The sequence below is a fragment of the Cannabis sativa genome, chromosome 1, assembly GCF_029168945.1.
Source record: "Cannabis sativa cultivar Pink pepper isolate KNU-18-1 chromosome 1, ASM2916894v1, whole genome shotgun sequence".
Classification (NCBI taxonomy): Eukaryota; Viridiplantae; Streptophyta; class Magnoliopsida; order Rosales; family Cannabaceae; genus Cannabis; species Cannabis sativa.
In genome coordinates, this window is record NC_083601.1 from 12,882,598 (window position 1) to 12,897,896 (window position 15,299).

Genomic DNA, 15,299 nt, shown 5'->3' on the forward strand with positions numbered 1-15,299 from the left:
CCTCAAAGCATCATCAACTACCCTTGGTTATTTTCTCAATTGCCTCATTGGTCCGCTGCACTGACTCCAGACCTAAATATTTCCTCTCCCCTGTCTCATCCCAATGGATGGGAGATCTACACTTCCTACCGTATAACAGTTCATAATGAGCCATCCCTATCGTACTCTGATAACCGTTGTTGTAAGAAAATTCTATCAACGGTAGATATTTATTCCAAGAGCCTTCAAAATCCATAACACAGGCCCGTAACATGTCCTCCAATATCTGAATTGTCCTTTCGGCCTGCCCATCTGTCTGAGGATGGAATGTTGTACTGAATTTCAGTTTTGTACCCATTGCTCGTTGCAAACTCTGCCAAAACTTGGAGGTGAAATTCGGATCTCTATCCGAAACTATAGACTTCGGTAGCCCATGAAGTCTTACAATCTCTCTAACGTACAATTCTACCAACTGATCCACTTAATAGGTTGTTCTAACAGGCAGAAAATGAGCAGACTTCGTGAATCGATCCACCACAACCCTGATGGAATCGAATAAACCCGTGGTTCTAGGTAACCCAACCACGAAATCCATCGTGATATCCTCCCACTTCCATTCAGGTAGGGTTAAAGGTTGTAACAACCCTGTTGGTCTCTGATGTTCAGCCTTAATCTGCTGACAGATGAGGCATCTCGATACGAATTCTACCAAGTTCAAACATTGCATGAACTTGCTAGAGATAGACAAAGGAAGCTGACCCTAGTGGTCATTCAAGCTAAGACCCTCAAAGCATCATCAACTACCCTTGGTTATATGAGGGAATTTGGGTAGAATTTGTTAAAATTAGATCCCCTAATATAAAAGTTTCAAAAGCAAATCCTTGGGTATGAAATTACAGTTCTAACACAAGACAAAAAGACAATTACAAAGACATTCTCTACCGAAATCAAGATATAGACAGGTACAAAATAAGTTACAACAAATGTCTGGGGCTCAAACAGTTACAACCTTAGATCATTTCACAGATCTTATTTGTATTTGAAGGATACAATTTTTTTGTTTTCAATTGTGACAGTGCCTTTGAGAGAGAGCCATTGAGAGAGCTTTTCAAGTAGAGAGCCATTGTAAGAAAGAGAGAATACTTTATGTGTTATTTCCTCAGTGTGTATTTGTAAAAACAATGAAAAAGAGAGAGTTAGTAACTTGTAAAAAGAGAGAAAAACAGTGAGAACAAAAAAAGAGAAAGTTATAATCTTTACCTGATATATTGATGAATGAAGATCAAGATACTCTGAGGAGAGCTTGATGGAGAAGTAGCCATTGTTGGGTGAACTCCGAGAATAATTTTCGGATGTTGTCTTTGCACTGAGCAGTTGGAGCTGAACCTTGACTAGTTCTTTGGTGTGTGTGAGCATTGATTTGGCTGTTGGGCTTCTATTGTTAGGGCCTATTTCAAATTGCAACTATGTTAGTTTTTTAAAATGTCATTTTTGTTGTGGATGCATAACAAAAAGTAAAAAATTGAAAAATACCACCATTTGCATCTTGTATTAATTTTGTGTCTTTGAAATTGTACTGGGAAAGCTACAAATTTTCCAATAGGTACAAACTTTTGTTGCGTTCAACTTTCACTAATATGAAAATTTCTGATAACTCTTCAGCTTATAACGTAGACATATTACAAGTCAAAGTTTGCTCATGCATTTCTTACATGAAAATAAGAACTGGGTTTTCATACAATATGTGTTAATTATGCAAACTTAGCTTAACCTTAGGGGTGTTTTATATCTTTATATATTAAAAGTGCCTATCTAACGGCATTTCTTGGTTTAACATTCTTGGTTTAACAGAATATACTTAAAAATAAAAGAATATTCTGTTAAATTTAACGATTAGGTTTGATCTCCCGTTAAAAAATAAACCCAATAATTAAACCCAAAAAATTAAACAATCTTTTAAATAAACAATCTTTTAAATATTAATAATCTCTTTTTAAATTAAAAAAATCATCTTAACCACATATCTCTCTAACAAACTTATCTTGGGAGAATATTAATAATTTTTTTATTTATTTTTTTTTTAAAAAAAATATAGATAAAATATCTAGAAAAGATAATATAAAAGAAGATTGATTGTGTTGGCTTAAAGATTTTTGGGCTTGGACTTAAAAAAATAATAATAAGAAAAGATGAAATGGGCTGTAATTAGTATTTACCTTATATGTTTGTGCTTATTTTTAGTTTTATTTTTAATTTTACCACCAAGAGGAGAAGATTGAAAAATATTAGAATATGAAAATATTATTGGTGCTTATTAGTAATTTGCAAAGAATGTGAAAGTCTATAAATATATAGTTGTGTAGCTATTATTAGATATGGAATGAGATAATAAAACTTTTTTCAATTAGAAGATTAATGTACATTTTACTATTAATAACATACATTATTATAACACAACTATGTTTTATTTACTAAATATACTGACACATATTTTATTTTTATAAAACAAATCGTTCAAATAATTATACTATTTTAATTATTAATTAAAATAAAAAACTAAAATATTAAATAAAACTAACACTACGTGGCTTGGCACGTAACAATCACCTAGTATATATACTAGGTGAATGTACGTGCCGAGCCACGTATTGCTAGTTTTATTTAAGATTTTGGTATTTTTAAGATTTTGAATGTATTTTATTTTTAAAGATTACAAATTTTTTGTTTGAAAAAATTAAATATTTATATTTGAAATATTATTTAATAATGTATTAAAAATAATATTAGTGTAATTATAAAATTGTAAATAAATTTATTATTGGAGTAGTAGATTATTCTATTTAGTTCTTTTTTTAACATAGCATTGTAATGTAAGTTTATATTTATAAATATTCTGTAAAGTGTTAATATTATATGAACATCTCCATTTATAAAGCTAAAAAGTGGGTCAATGACAGAAGTGGTATATCTGCAATCACACAAAGATAGAAGTGGTATATTCTCCCAAAATAGGTTTGTTAGAGAGATATGTGGGTAAAATGATTTTTTTTATTTAAAAAAAGATTATTAATATTTAAAAGATGGTTTAATTTTTTGGGTTTAATTATTGGGTTTATTTGTTAACGGGAGATCAAACCTAATCGTTAAATTTAACAGAATATTCTTTTTATTTTTAAGAATATTCTGTTAAACCAAGAATTGCCGTTAGATAGGCACTTTTAATATATAAAGATATCCGTGAATGAATCATGATTTTTGTTAATTATGCAAACTTAGCTAAACCTTAGGGGTTTTATATGTATCAATGTATATTTAACCAAAGAGTTTGATTATGGTCAATATTTCACTCGAAATCGAACAATATTTGAAAGAAAACAGACTTGTGTAACAAAAAAGTTACTATTTTTCTTCTCAATTGTTGATTCTAGAACTGTGACAAGGTGAAATAACTTATGTACATCTTTTATTATCAATGAAGAAAGAGTCCAATGAGCATTTGTTTATTTCTAAAATGGCTTTGCTTGAATTGAACTAGCTTCTCTAAACTAAACCACTTAAAATTTGAGACATTGTTATAATCTCCGAACAACATTTAATAAAAAAAAAAGTACTGGTCTATGACTATAAAAGCTAGAAACTCAAATTTTAAATCAAATTAACAATTCTATCTTTTGTTCCTTCAGACAACTTCTTCTCCTGATTTTTTTGTTGTGTCATCAGTGGCCACAACAGAAAGTTCTTGATTTCTAGTCTTTGTAGTTTCGATTTTCACAATTATTTGTTCATCTGTTGTTGTTGTTGTTGTTGGTAAATCTTTTTCAGTGATTTCAGATGGAGGCTTATCCTTGCTCTTACCCCACAGAACCATGTAAAGGCCCACTACAATAATAACAGCTCCAATAACCCTGCAAAAAAAAAGTGTCAAAAATCATTTCTATGATTTGTGACAACATACTTGTACATGTTGTAGAGATTAAAGAAAGTACCTTCCCAAGTACATTAGCTCTGACAAAATGAAAGAGCTCAATATTGCAACAATTACAAGACCAACAGGATTAAAAGCAGTCACAAAAACAGGTCCCTTTTGAATCATGACTAATCCTTGAATATAGTAAGCAAAACCAGAACGAAATACACCCTGCAGTAGTAACCAATTGTTATTTATTATAAGTAAATATCAGTTAAAAAAGAGTGAAAAATAAAGAGAAGAGTGAGTGAGTTTCTAACACTGTAAAGTGATGCTAATATCATGGATTGTGATCTTAAAGACCAGGCTGCAGGGTTGCCCCATTCCATTCCTAAGGCCACAAATGTGCCTTGCCCTGCTCCCATCAAGCACATTAGAGATGTTAGGGAAAGCTCAGCAGGGTATGACTTCAGTGTGATTGCCTGTAAAAGCAAAATTTGTGTCTCAATATTTGAAATGAAATGAAAGAAAAAGTTTCAACTCTCTTAAAAATGTCAAGAAAGTGGAACTTACTTGTAGTATTATGAAACTAGACCAACATACACATCCTGCTATAATCATTAGAGCACCTTTAACAGAGTTTTGATTATTTGCAGCATTTACAGAATGATGAAGATGGTTAGCTTGTTTTGCCCATGGTAAATTCAACACTGGTCCATTATACATGGTCATGAACATTGCTCCCCCAACAGCTACTATGGTTCCCATTATCTTTGCTTGGCTATGTACTTTTTTAATATTAACCTTCTCAAGCCTACAAACAACCAGTTAAGACATTATTAATGAATTGTCCCCAAATGCTACTAATTCACAAGTTTGATACTTTTTTATTTCTTTGTCTTTTACCTACAAATCCAAGCCATTATAAATGCAAATGCAGGAAGAACATTGCACATGGCAGTTGCAAAAGTTGCTGTTGTGTACTTCATCCCAGTGTAGTACAAATTCTGGTCGAGTACAGGCCTGAAAAAGAGCCATGAACAAAAACAATTAATAACTAGTTTAGCTAATAACAATAATAATAATAAATTCTATGTAATGGTCTTTACTCCAAGAAGGCCAGCAACATAATCTTGAAAAAGATAGAGAAAGTCATCTTGGGCCTTGTTTTCCTGTTACAACATTGAGATGGTATTGATATGTTAGTATATTGTATTATACATACTCTCTGGCTCTCCAACACAATGACATATAATAAAGACTTAATAAAAAGAAAAGACAGATGTGAGATGTATATATAAATGTGTGTGTATTGTATACCTCTCTAACACGATTGCAAAAGGTGCAGTTATAACAGCTGCTATAATATGTCTATACACTACTAAAACATGTTGGCTCATCCCTTGGTTTAGAGCAGCTTTAGAGATTATTGACATTCCTGCATACCCAAATTGCTGCAGAATCAAAGCCACAAATGGTTTTGCTTGTTTGAGCATTTGAGCTGAGGACTTATTATTATTATTATTATTATTATTATTATCAGTTGACATTTTTTTTTGTTTTGAAAATTAACTCTTAAGACCCTCTCTATTTTTCTCCTTAAAAAAGAAAATGAACTATATGATGTTTCATTTGACACACTTATATAGTTTTTAAGTTTTAACCACTTCTGTCACTTTCCTTTTCTTTACATATTATATGTTTTAGAGAAAGAAAATTGTCTTACGATTACATTTTTTTCATTGAGGTGTAGGAATTCCACTATATGAAACCAAAATACCTTTATGAAAAAACGTAATCCTTTTCATCAATAATCATCTGACACCATCAACTTTATAATAATAATAATAAAAACTAGAACTGTTGCTTACTAAGAAGGAAGCACAAATGGCACCAAGCTAGTTCTATACGTATCAACCAAATTAGTGGGGGTTTTCCTTAAACGTAGTTATATCAAAATAAGTGACACTATAATATTAATTAATCATTAATGAAGTTTTGAGGGTAATTAGTGATGTGAATAAAGAGTGGATCAAATAATTCCATCTTTATTAGAATTGAGCATATTCTAATATTCGTTTAGGCATATCTTGGTTTCTTGTCATCATTTTCATTATTTGAATTCCTACACTACAAAGCACTACTAAAAGGTGGCAATAGGGAACATTGTCTTGATAGATACCTCAATTATAAGAGAACTCAACCAGAGATTAAATGAGGTTATCCAATCATGGACAACTTAACTATTGCTTAGATATTATTTATTTCATACTAAGGACATCTCTCACTAGAAAAAAAAAAAAAATATCTTCTTTGCTTAGTGGAACCTCTCCATTGTAGATGGGGAGCATAATGGGGAATACAAGACACAATTGTGTTGATTTTTACAGTGTTTGTTTGCTTTATTAATGGCTTACACAGATATTTGAGGAATTATAATTATGGCACGTATACTATATAATATTCAAAAAATGTAGAAATGTAACACAATAAATTAAGAATAATCGGAATCAATATTTTTAATATGTTGTTTATTAAATTTTTTTGGAAATATAATATTAGTGATTTTTATTGTTTACTAACGGAATATATAAATTGACTAAATTATCATTTTGAGTTAAATTATAGTATATATTAATTATTTTGTAAGGCATATTTTAAAGAACAAAATTATTTAATATTAAAAAATAAAATAAAAATAAATAAAATCTATTACTTTTAATAGCATTTCTTACAAAATTAGTGTAGGAAGTATTCCATTCTTTTATCCTTTATTTAATAAAATTTTCTATTTCTTAATTTTAATAATATAAGTAAACAAATATAAGAGAGTGATTACTTTACCATTAATTCCTATTACTTAATATTAAATTCTTTAAAATTAATTAATCAATTTTCGTATTAGGTAAATTAAAACATGTAAAACAACACAGAACTATTAATAAAGTTAATAATATATTGCGGTTCATGTCTTTTTTCATTAAGTTTTGTGTGGCCTTAATTTATTGGAAAAGTTTCATAAATATCATTAATTTAATACCTTTTATTTATGTTTTATTTACAATTTTATAATTTGAAGTTTTTTTTACAAAAATACGGTTGTAAAATTTTAAAATTATAAAAATATACTTTTTCCAGCATAAAGTAAGAAACCAATCAAAAAAATTGACAAAAAATCAACCTTACGACAACTATAAATAAACTATAAATAAACTATATAAAACAACTAGAAAAACAATATTATGACAACTATAATAGAACTATAAAACAAAACAAAAATGTTTATTATTTTTACTAAAGAGAATTTTTGTAAATAAAAAGTTCAATGCGTAAAAATAAAAATTTTTCCCGCATTAACATATTTTGGTAATTTTTTTCAAATTTTTACGGTTTATTATTTAATTTTTTTTGAGATATATATATATATATATATATATATAAAGTGTATAGGGGAATTACTTTATATATACTATTTCTTAATTATTCTTAAAAAAAAATTACAGTTTGGGTTATTCCGATAGTTGTTCGAATAATTTCTATATAGGTTGTTATGTGGATTTTGATTGTGATTTATATTATGTCGTTAGTTGTTATGTAAATTTTAGTAAGAAGGAAAAAAAAAACACTAATTTAAAGTGTAAAATGAAAAAACCTCTTCTATATATATATATTTATACATAGTAAGACTCATGCATTCGATTCACATGTTAGGTAATTGCAAGGGGATACGTTACACATGATGTTGTCATGAATTGAGCTTATAGTGTCAATCAAAGAGTTGCAGATCATGACAAAACAATATATAGAATCATCACAATCACATCAAATGTATGTACAGAGAGATTATGTTATTGGGGTTGTTGGCTCAATTTCCGCAATGGTCTACACTTTTTATATGGACACAACAAGTGTAAGCCTTTTCACCTTAATTTTTTGTAGTGGCAAGACCACACTTTCGACATGTTTTTAAGAATTTCAAATATTTTTCAATACTCAAAATATAGGTTTCGTTTGGTATCAAATTAATTAACTACAATGTTTGGGGCAATGTTTGCCACATAAGTTTGTATTAATTATTACAACACTTAATTTTAATAAAGCCCGTAGTGTTTTATAAAATACATAAAACAAATGGATGTTTAAAGGTTGTTTGTATCTTAATATTTATGAACTTAGATTGTATTATAGTAAAAATTAGAGTTGGGATTAAGGTTAGTGTTTGAGTTAAAACTAGAGTTGGGTCTGAGGTCTACATAGGGTTAGGCTTGGGATTAGGTCTGGGTTCCAAGTCGGCGCCAAGGGCTAGGATACGGGATCAAGGCCAGGGGTCTAGGGTCCAAGGTTAGGTCCTAGGTCAAGGTTCTAGGTTAAGGTTGGGGCTTGGGTTAGGTGTCTAAGTGAGGGTTCGAGGCTAGTTCTGGGGTCCACGGTCCAGGGTTCGAGGCCAAGACCAACAGGGTCTAGGGTCAAGAGCCATGTCTAGGGTTACGACCATGACCATTTGCGGAGCTAGGGACTAGAGTTAAGTTTGAGGTTGAGTCCCAAGTTTAAGGGTTTATGTTTGGGTTTGGGGTTATAGTCGAGGTTTAGGGTCAAGTAGTGGATTTGGGGACCAAGTCAGGATTTGGTGTTGGAATTGGGGTTCAAGGTCGGGGCAGAGGTCAGCAAGTTTTGGGGTCATGGGCGATGTCTTTAGTCCCTACCAGGACCATGGTCGGGCTAGGGGCTGGAGTCGGGTTATGGGTTAAGTCCTAGGTTTAGGGTCCGAGTTTCGGATTACAGTTAGAGTCAAGGTTCAGGTTCAAGAACAGGGTTCAGGGTCAGGGTTGGGATTGGGGTCGGGTTCAAGTGTCCAGGCCAGGGCCAAGATCTAAGGTGAAGGTCGAGGTTGGAGTCTGGGTTGTGGCCAAGGTGAGGTCTGAGGTTTGAGGTACATGGGTAGGTTAAACATAGAATACATTGTGAAAGTCTATCACATCAGAGGTCTACCTATCAAAACCCTGAACAAACACCATCTTTAAGGGGACGATCAAGCACCGTGAGGAATTTCCTAAAAGTCAATATTTTCCAATTAATAACAGAGATCGTGAATTATATTGTCATAGAACCTTCTCCCACTCATTATTTCAGGATGAAAGGTTTCTATACTAAAATTATCTCACATTTTAACTATTAAAAGCAATTACACTGTAATGACCGCGTATTAGACTTGGAAATTAGCAAACAATTACTAGCTTAATAGAATATAATTACTACTTTATGATTATGTGCACATTAGTAAAAAATAAAATATATTGTCAAAAATAGGCATTAGAGGAAATTATTTCTCAATTACAGAGATTTTATTAAATTCTAGATGTGTCGTGCATGTTATTTATAAATTATAATATTTTTTATATTTAATACCCGATAATAGTGGAATTCAATGATTTAACCATTAGTGTCACTTAAATACAATTTAGTATTTCAAAATTAGCGAGGCATGATTTATGGACTTTTAGAATGTCGGGGGTTATCTAGGGAATTTTCTTTGACCATTTTATCCCAAGGTTAAGAGGTTACTTAAAGATGAAGAATGGGATATTTTAGTAAATTTGTCATAAGTTTTCTTATTCGAAATTTCTAGAATTTAAGATTAAAGTATGCTGAATTATGTTAAGAACAAATCAAAAAAGGGTTTATTAATAGATAATATTAGTATAAAACAAAAAAATAAATAATTAGAGACTCTCTCTCTCTCTCTCTCTCTCTCTCTCTCTCTCTCTCTCTCTCTCTCTCTCTCTCTCTCTCTCTCTCTCTCTCTCTCTCTCTCTCTCTCTCTCCTAATAACCCCAAGACAAGACATAAATTTCTAGCTAATTTCATCCATTTTCAGCAAGGTTTAAAAGAGGAAAGTGTTAGCTAATCCAAGGTAATCCCTAGCTCTCTTTTCTTTTTTTGATTTTGTTAAGAAAATCTTGGTTTTGGTTGGTGATTCCAAGAGTTGGGTTCTGTTAGGGTTCGGGAATGATAGGAGCTATTTCGGGAGCTTGAATTAAGTTTGTTTGTGATTATTTTATCTATTGGTGGTTGTTGTAATTGGTGTTGAGCAAGTTTGAGTTTTGAAACTCAAAGCTTCCTCAACAATGGTGATTTTAAATTCAAAGGTTTGATGTTACATTTTTTTATGAGTTATGTTCACTAATTAGGTGTTCTGGAAAGTTTAATTAGATTTAGGATAGAATTGAGAAAGAAAAACTGAAGCATTGGATTTCTGCATTGAAAATGGCTTACCGTTTCCCTCGGCAGGACCCCAAGAAACAGTGAACCATTTGGGGATCTGGGTGACCGGTTGGGGTGATTTTTGGTTACCCCAATTTTTGAATTTTCTCAATATTTAGGATATTTTCATGTTTTATTGATAGAAAAATTTTTAGTTTTAAGTTTAAGTCCCCAAAAGTGTTTTATCGAGACACTTACCAGTTCTACGTGATTATGACTTAGGACCACTAATTGTCGAGTAATAATTTTCACTCAAGTTGGCCGACGCACCTAATTGTGGTGTTAAGGTGAGATTAGTATAACACACGCACATATGCACATGTTTAGCATACATGTTTATGTTTTCTAATTAGATAATATATTATGTAAGAGTAGTATTAATGTACATAGAGTTGCACTTAGATATCAATGTGATATATGTTTGGCAATTTATTAAAGTACGAATTGATGCTACTACACCAGTACGACTAGAGTGTTGAGTATAGGTTGGTATTATGGTTAATTGTACTTGTAGTGTGGATTAGTACAACTAGAGTGCTGAATAATTACGTGCTTGATTTTTAGAGTCTATTTATTTTTATTTATTTTGTTAATTAATTCAATATGATTTAAATGGAAAAATGATAATAAATAGATTTGATTGGATAGAAAAATATATTTATATTTTTTTTATTATTAATTAAAGATTTAAATGGTGAAAATAATAAATTCTCTTTCTTCACATAAAAAAAGAACCCTCTAAAAATTTCATTTAGTGTGACGTCAATATATTATATATATATATATATATATATATATATTTTAAGGACTTCAATATATAATTTTATACAAAAATAAAATAAAATAAAAGAATACACAAACACAAAAACAAAGTCAAAAATGTCACTTCAAAATAAAAAAGGAAAAGTCAGAATTGTAAAGATAAATAATTCAGTGTATCTCCAACCTACAAAACCAAATATAATTAATTGATGTGTCATTTTTTTATTCGCCAATTAACACCCATATGGGCCATATCCATGAGATCTTTTTTGGTGGTGCTATGAAAGAAACACCCTATATAAAACTAAGCTTGTGGGGATGTTGCTTGAATGTGAGTTTTTAATACTTACTAGAAAGTTATTTGTACTTATACACATATCCTATCTTTCAAAAAAAATTGCTATAAAACATGATAGAGATTGTTGCTGCTACTGTTATTTCGTTACTCATTATTATTTTTCCAAGGGGTTATATATTCCAATAGATACTAGTACAAATGGAAGATCTTATTTTCATATATTAAAAAAAAAATATCATTGGTTGGTGAATATCATTCAGCCCAAAATCATATTTAGATTTTTGTGGGAAATCTTAATCATATTTGATCATTCTAAATACAATAAAAATATGCATTACTATTGCTATTGTATTACTTTGCTACACTCTATTCTTTCTTTATTTTGTTAATTATTCTACTTAAAATGCACTATACCAATTTTGTTATGCTTATTTATTTATTCAATGTTTCATTAGCTATTTCTTCTTATATGAATTTCTTTTTTATTTATTTGTTATCTTTTTCTAGGAAGCTTTATTCAAGCAAGAGACATTTAAGAGTTTTTACATCAAATATTTATCCATACTACTCACCCTTGATCTGAGTCTTCTTAAGGGGATGGGCTATATTGACCCTTTTAATTTAAAGAAACTATAGGGGAGATCTTGATACGCTTCTATTTTCTTAGAACAACAGTATCATCACCTTCAGATTTGGTGGAGCAGTTAAATTTTTTATCTTCATGATCATGGTTTCATTATTTTAGTTCATATGCCTTTTTAATAATCACAACTTTCATACTTCCCACAAGATTGATAGTTTATGATAGGGGTGTTCATCAAACCGCTCAAACCGTCCGCACCGCACCACACCGCAAAAAAATGCGGTTTGAAATTCTTTGTGGTGCGGTCGCGGTTTCAATTTTTTCTAAACCGCGCGGTGCGGTGCGATTTGCGGTTTTGAATTATTAATATGCGGTTCAAACCGCACCGCACCGTATATTATAAAAATACTAATTTTTATATTTATTTAAGTCCAATATGTGAAGGCCCAACCTAAGCCCACTAATTATTGTATTGTTGAAACTTAAAACTTTCTTTTCATGTTTATTTTTAAGTCTTATGGTATTTTTGACAAGTGTTGCTCAAGATTCGTTGTATTTGTGATAGTTTAATTATTTAGTGATAGTCCAAATCGCAAAACCCTCATAAACCGCAACGCACCATTTTTTACGGTGCAGGTTTTGCGGTTTTTTAGTTTTGCGGTGCGGGTGCGGTTTGGGAAATTAAAAAAAAAAAACTGCATGTGTGGGTTGGTTTGAAAAAATAGTCAGAAACTGCACTAGGGATGGCAATTATACCCGCGGGTTCGGGTACCCTTTCGGGGACGGGGGCGGGTATGTGTTTAAAGATTCATACCCGAGTTAGAAACGGGGCGGGAGTGGGGGAATAGATACCCGACCCGAACCCGTCCCGATATAATATATGTATATATTTAAATTTTAAAATCATAACTACTACAATTAAAATAACTTCATGCTTTAGGCTTTTTATTGATTATACATTTTTTTTTTACTATACACACTATTCCACTTAAGTTTATTGTTTTACTAAGTTTTTTTGATTATTTTTTTTAATTCTCTTTAAAACATCATTTTTTTTTAAAAAAAAAATATATATGTAATGGGTACCCGATGGGGATCCTTCCCCCCGTCGGGTAATACCCACCCCGCCCCTGCTTTAATTTAAACGGGTATGGGAGTGAATTTAAGAAGCGGGTATGGGGGTGGGGGAGCAATCCCCGCACCCGCCCCGCCCCGTTTACATCCCTAAACTGCACCATCCGCACTGTGAACACTCCTAATTTATGATTAACTAAATATTTTATTGGGTCCTCTTGAGAAATATATGTATGATAGTGATACTTAATTGTAATGCTTGATTAGGAATAATTCTTGTTTGGGATAGTTTTGCTAATATGATTATATTTCTTAACCTGCTTTTAGCAAAATCGGATGCTTGTCTTAAATTATACAAATGAAGAAACTGATGATAAGCTCTATGACGCTCACAGTATTTTTATCTCGGCTCTTTTTAAATTTTATTAAGCATTTGGAACTATACTTAAGAGATAAAATTTGATACGTAATAGTTAGGCCTCCATCCACAAGTTTCGTTACATGTTTTGCGTATTTATCTCCCTACTTTATATGTATTTAAGGGTATATATATATATATATCTTTATATATTAAAAGTGTCTATCTAACGGCATTTCTTGGTTTAACAGAATATACTTAAAAATAAAAGAATATTCTGTTAAATTTAACGATTAAGTTTGATCTCCCGTTAACAAATAAACCCAATAATTAAACCAAAAAATTAAACAATCTTTTAAATATTAATAATCTCTTTTTAAATTAAAAAAATCATCTTAACCACATATCTCTCTAACAAACCTATCTCGGAGAATATTAATAATTTTTTTCATTTATTTTTTAAAAAAGAAAAATCTTTATATATTAAAGTTAACCTCACGTTATCTAATGTTTTCTCTGGATAAGCATAGGAAGCAGAAATACCACTTCTATCTTTGTGTGATTGCAGATATACCACTTCTGTCATTGACCCACTTTTTAGCTTTATAAATGGAGATGTTCATATAATATTAACACTTTACAGAATATTTATAGATATAAACTTACATTACAATGCTATGTTAAAAGAAGAACTAAATAGAATAATCTACTACTCCAATAATAAATTTATTTACAATTTTATAATTACACTAATATTATTTGTAATACATTATTAATATAAATATTTAATTTTTTCAAACAAAAAATTTGTAATCTTTAAAAATAAAATAAATTCAAAATCTTAAAAAAACCAAAATCTTAAATGAAACTAGCAATACGTGGCTCGGCACGTACATTCACCTAGTGTATATATATAAATATATATATATATATATTTGTGGAGATATGTTGTTCTAGGGATGTTATAAATTGAACGCAATATATTAGTAATTTTGATTTAATAAATTTGTAGAAATCTTGATAATCTAAATTGTGCAACCCTATTATTCATTAATTGGATATATGTACAAATAATTTCAGATAATAACTAATTATATTTTTTCTTTAATTATTTATTGTATTATTTTTAAATCAAGTAGAAAAGACTTAGCATAAAACTAAGTATACGTGTCTCCTACGTAGCTTTCTTATAGTAAATATATATATATATATATTTATATATATATTGTTGGATACTTTTGGAATGAACCCTCTAAAAGGGGTCCATCGAGTGTAACTGACTATTTAACTCTTATTTTGAACATGTTAAATTTTTCTGAATCTCTTAAAATTTTACAGGATGTCATTAACTACAACGTAGATGACCATAAAAAAATTACACTAAAAAATTTTCATAGGAAGTGCATAGATAGACTCTTTTTAAAGGGGTGCATTGTAAAAACTTTCTATATTACTTTATGTAAATGATGTAATAAAAAAGTTGAAAAAATATGAAAAGAAAAAAATTAGTATAAAGTAGCTAGTTACTCTAAGGAGGTAACTGGTTACCTTAAATTGTTTTTATCATATTTTGTAATTTTTTGAAGGAAAAAAAAAACATGTTTATAAAAATCATACAATATTATGATTTTTATCATGTCGGGCCTAAAGTTTACATGACCAACTTATTATTTTTTATGGGTTGGCAGGACAAATCCCCAATTTTGATAAACTCTAAAAAATATACATTGTCGACCCAACCCACTTGATTTTTTTGTTCGCAAGAAACCCACGATTTACAAGTCTACTAGACTACTACTACATATTATTCTTGGCCAATATAAATAAAATATTAGTAATATTCATAATTTTATATTATAGAATAACATAATCTAAGAAGAAATAGAAAACTCTATATCTCAAACTTAAATACCAAATACTACTACATAGATTCCCAATCTCACAATAACCAATCAAAATCTTGTAGAGGTTCTTATACTGTTAGTTAGTACAATATCTCTCATTCTTAATTAATTATATTTAAAAAATAATTTTAAATATTTAAATTTATTTTTAACATATGAATTCAATAATTATT

General features: G+C 30.1%; 1 protein-coding gene across 2 annotated transcripts; it reads right to left on the reverse strand.

Annotated features, from left to right (window-relative positions):
* Nucleotides 1-3,364: 3,364 nt before the first annotated feature.
* On the reverse strand, nucleotides 3,365-5,710 carry LOC115705891 (WAT1-related protein At2g39510). Of its 2 annotated transcripts, XR_009684556.1 has the most exons (8): nucleotides 5,207-5,710; nucleotides 4,996-5,058; nucleotides 4,793-4,909; nucleotides 4,460-4,700; nucleotides 4,207-4,368; nucleotides 3,966-4,117; nucleotides 3,602-3,884; nucleotides 3,365-3,524 (listed from the first exon to the last, which is right to left on the reverse strand). XR_009684556.1 is itself a non-coding variant. In XM_030633347.2 (7 exons), the coding sequence occupies exons 1-7, from the start codon at nucleotides 5,434-5,436 to the stop codon at nucleotides 3,659-3,661; spliced, it is 1,191 nt and encodes a 396-aa protein (XP_030489207.2). In that variant the 5' UTR covers nucleotides 5,437-5,687; the 3' UTR covers nucleotides 3,365-3,658. The 2 variants fall into 2 exon arrangements, 1 of the variants encoding a protein (XP_030489207.2); XM_030633347.2 differs by having other exon boundaries at nucleotides 3,365-3,884; nucleotides 5,207-5,687.
* Nucleotides 5,711-15,299: the final 9,589 nt, after the last annotated feature.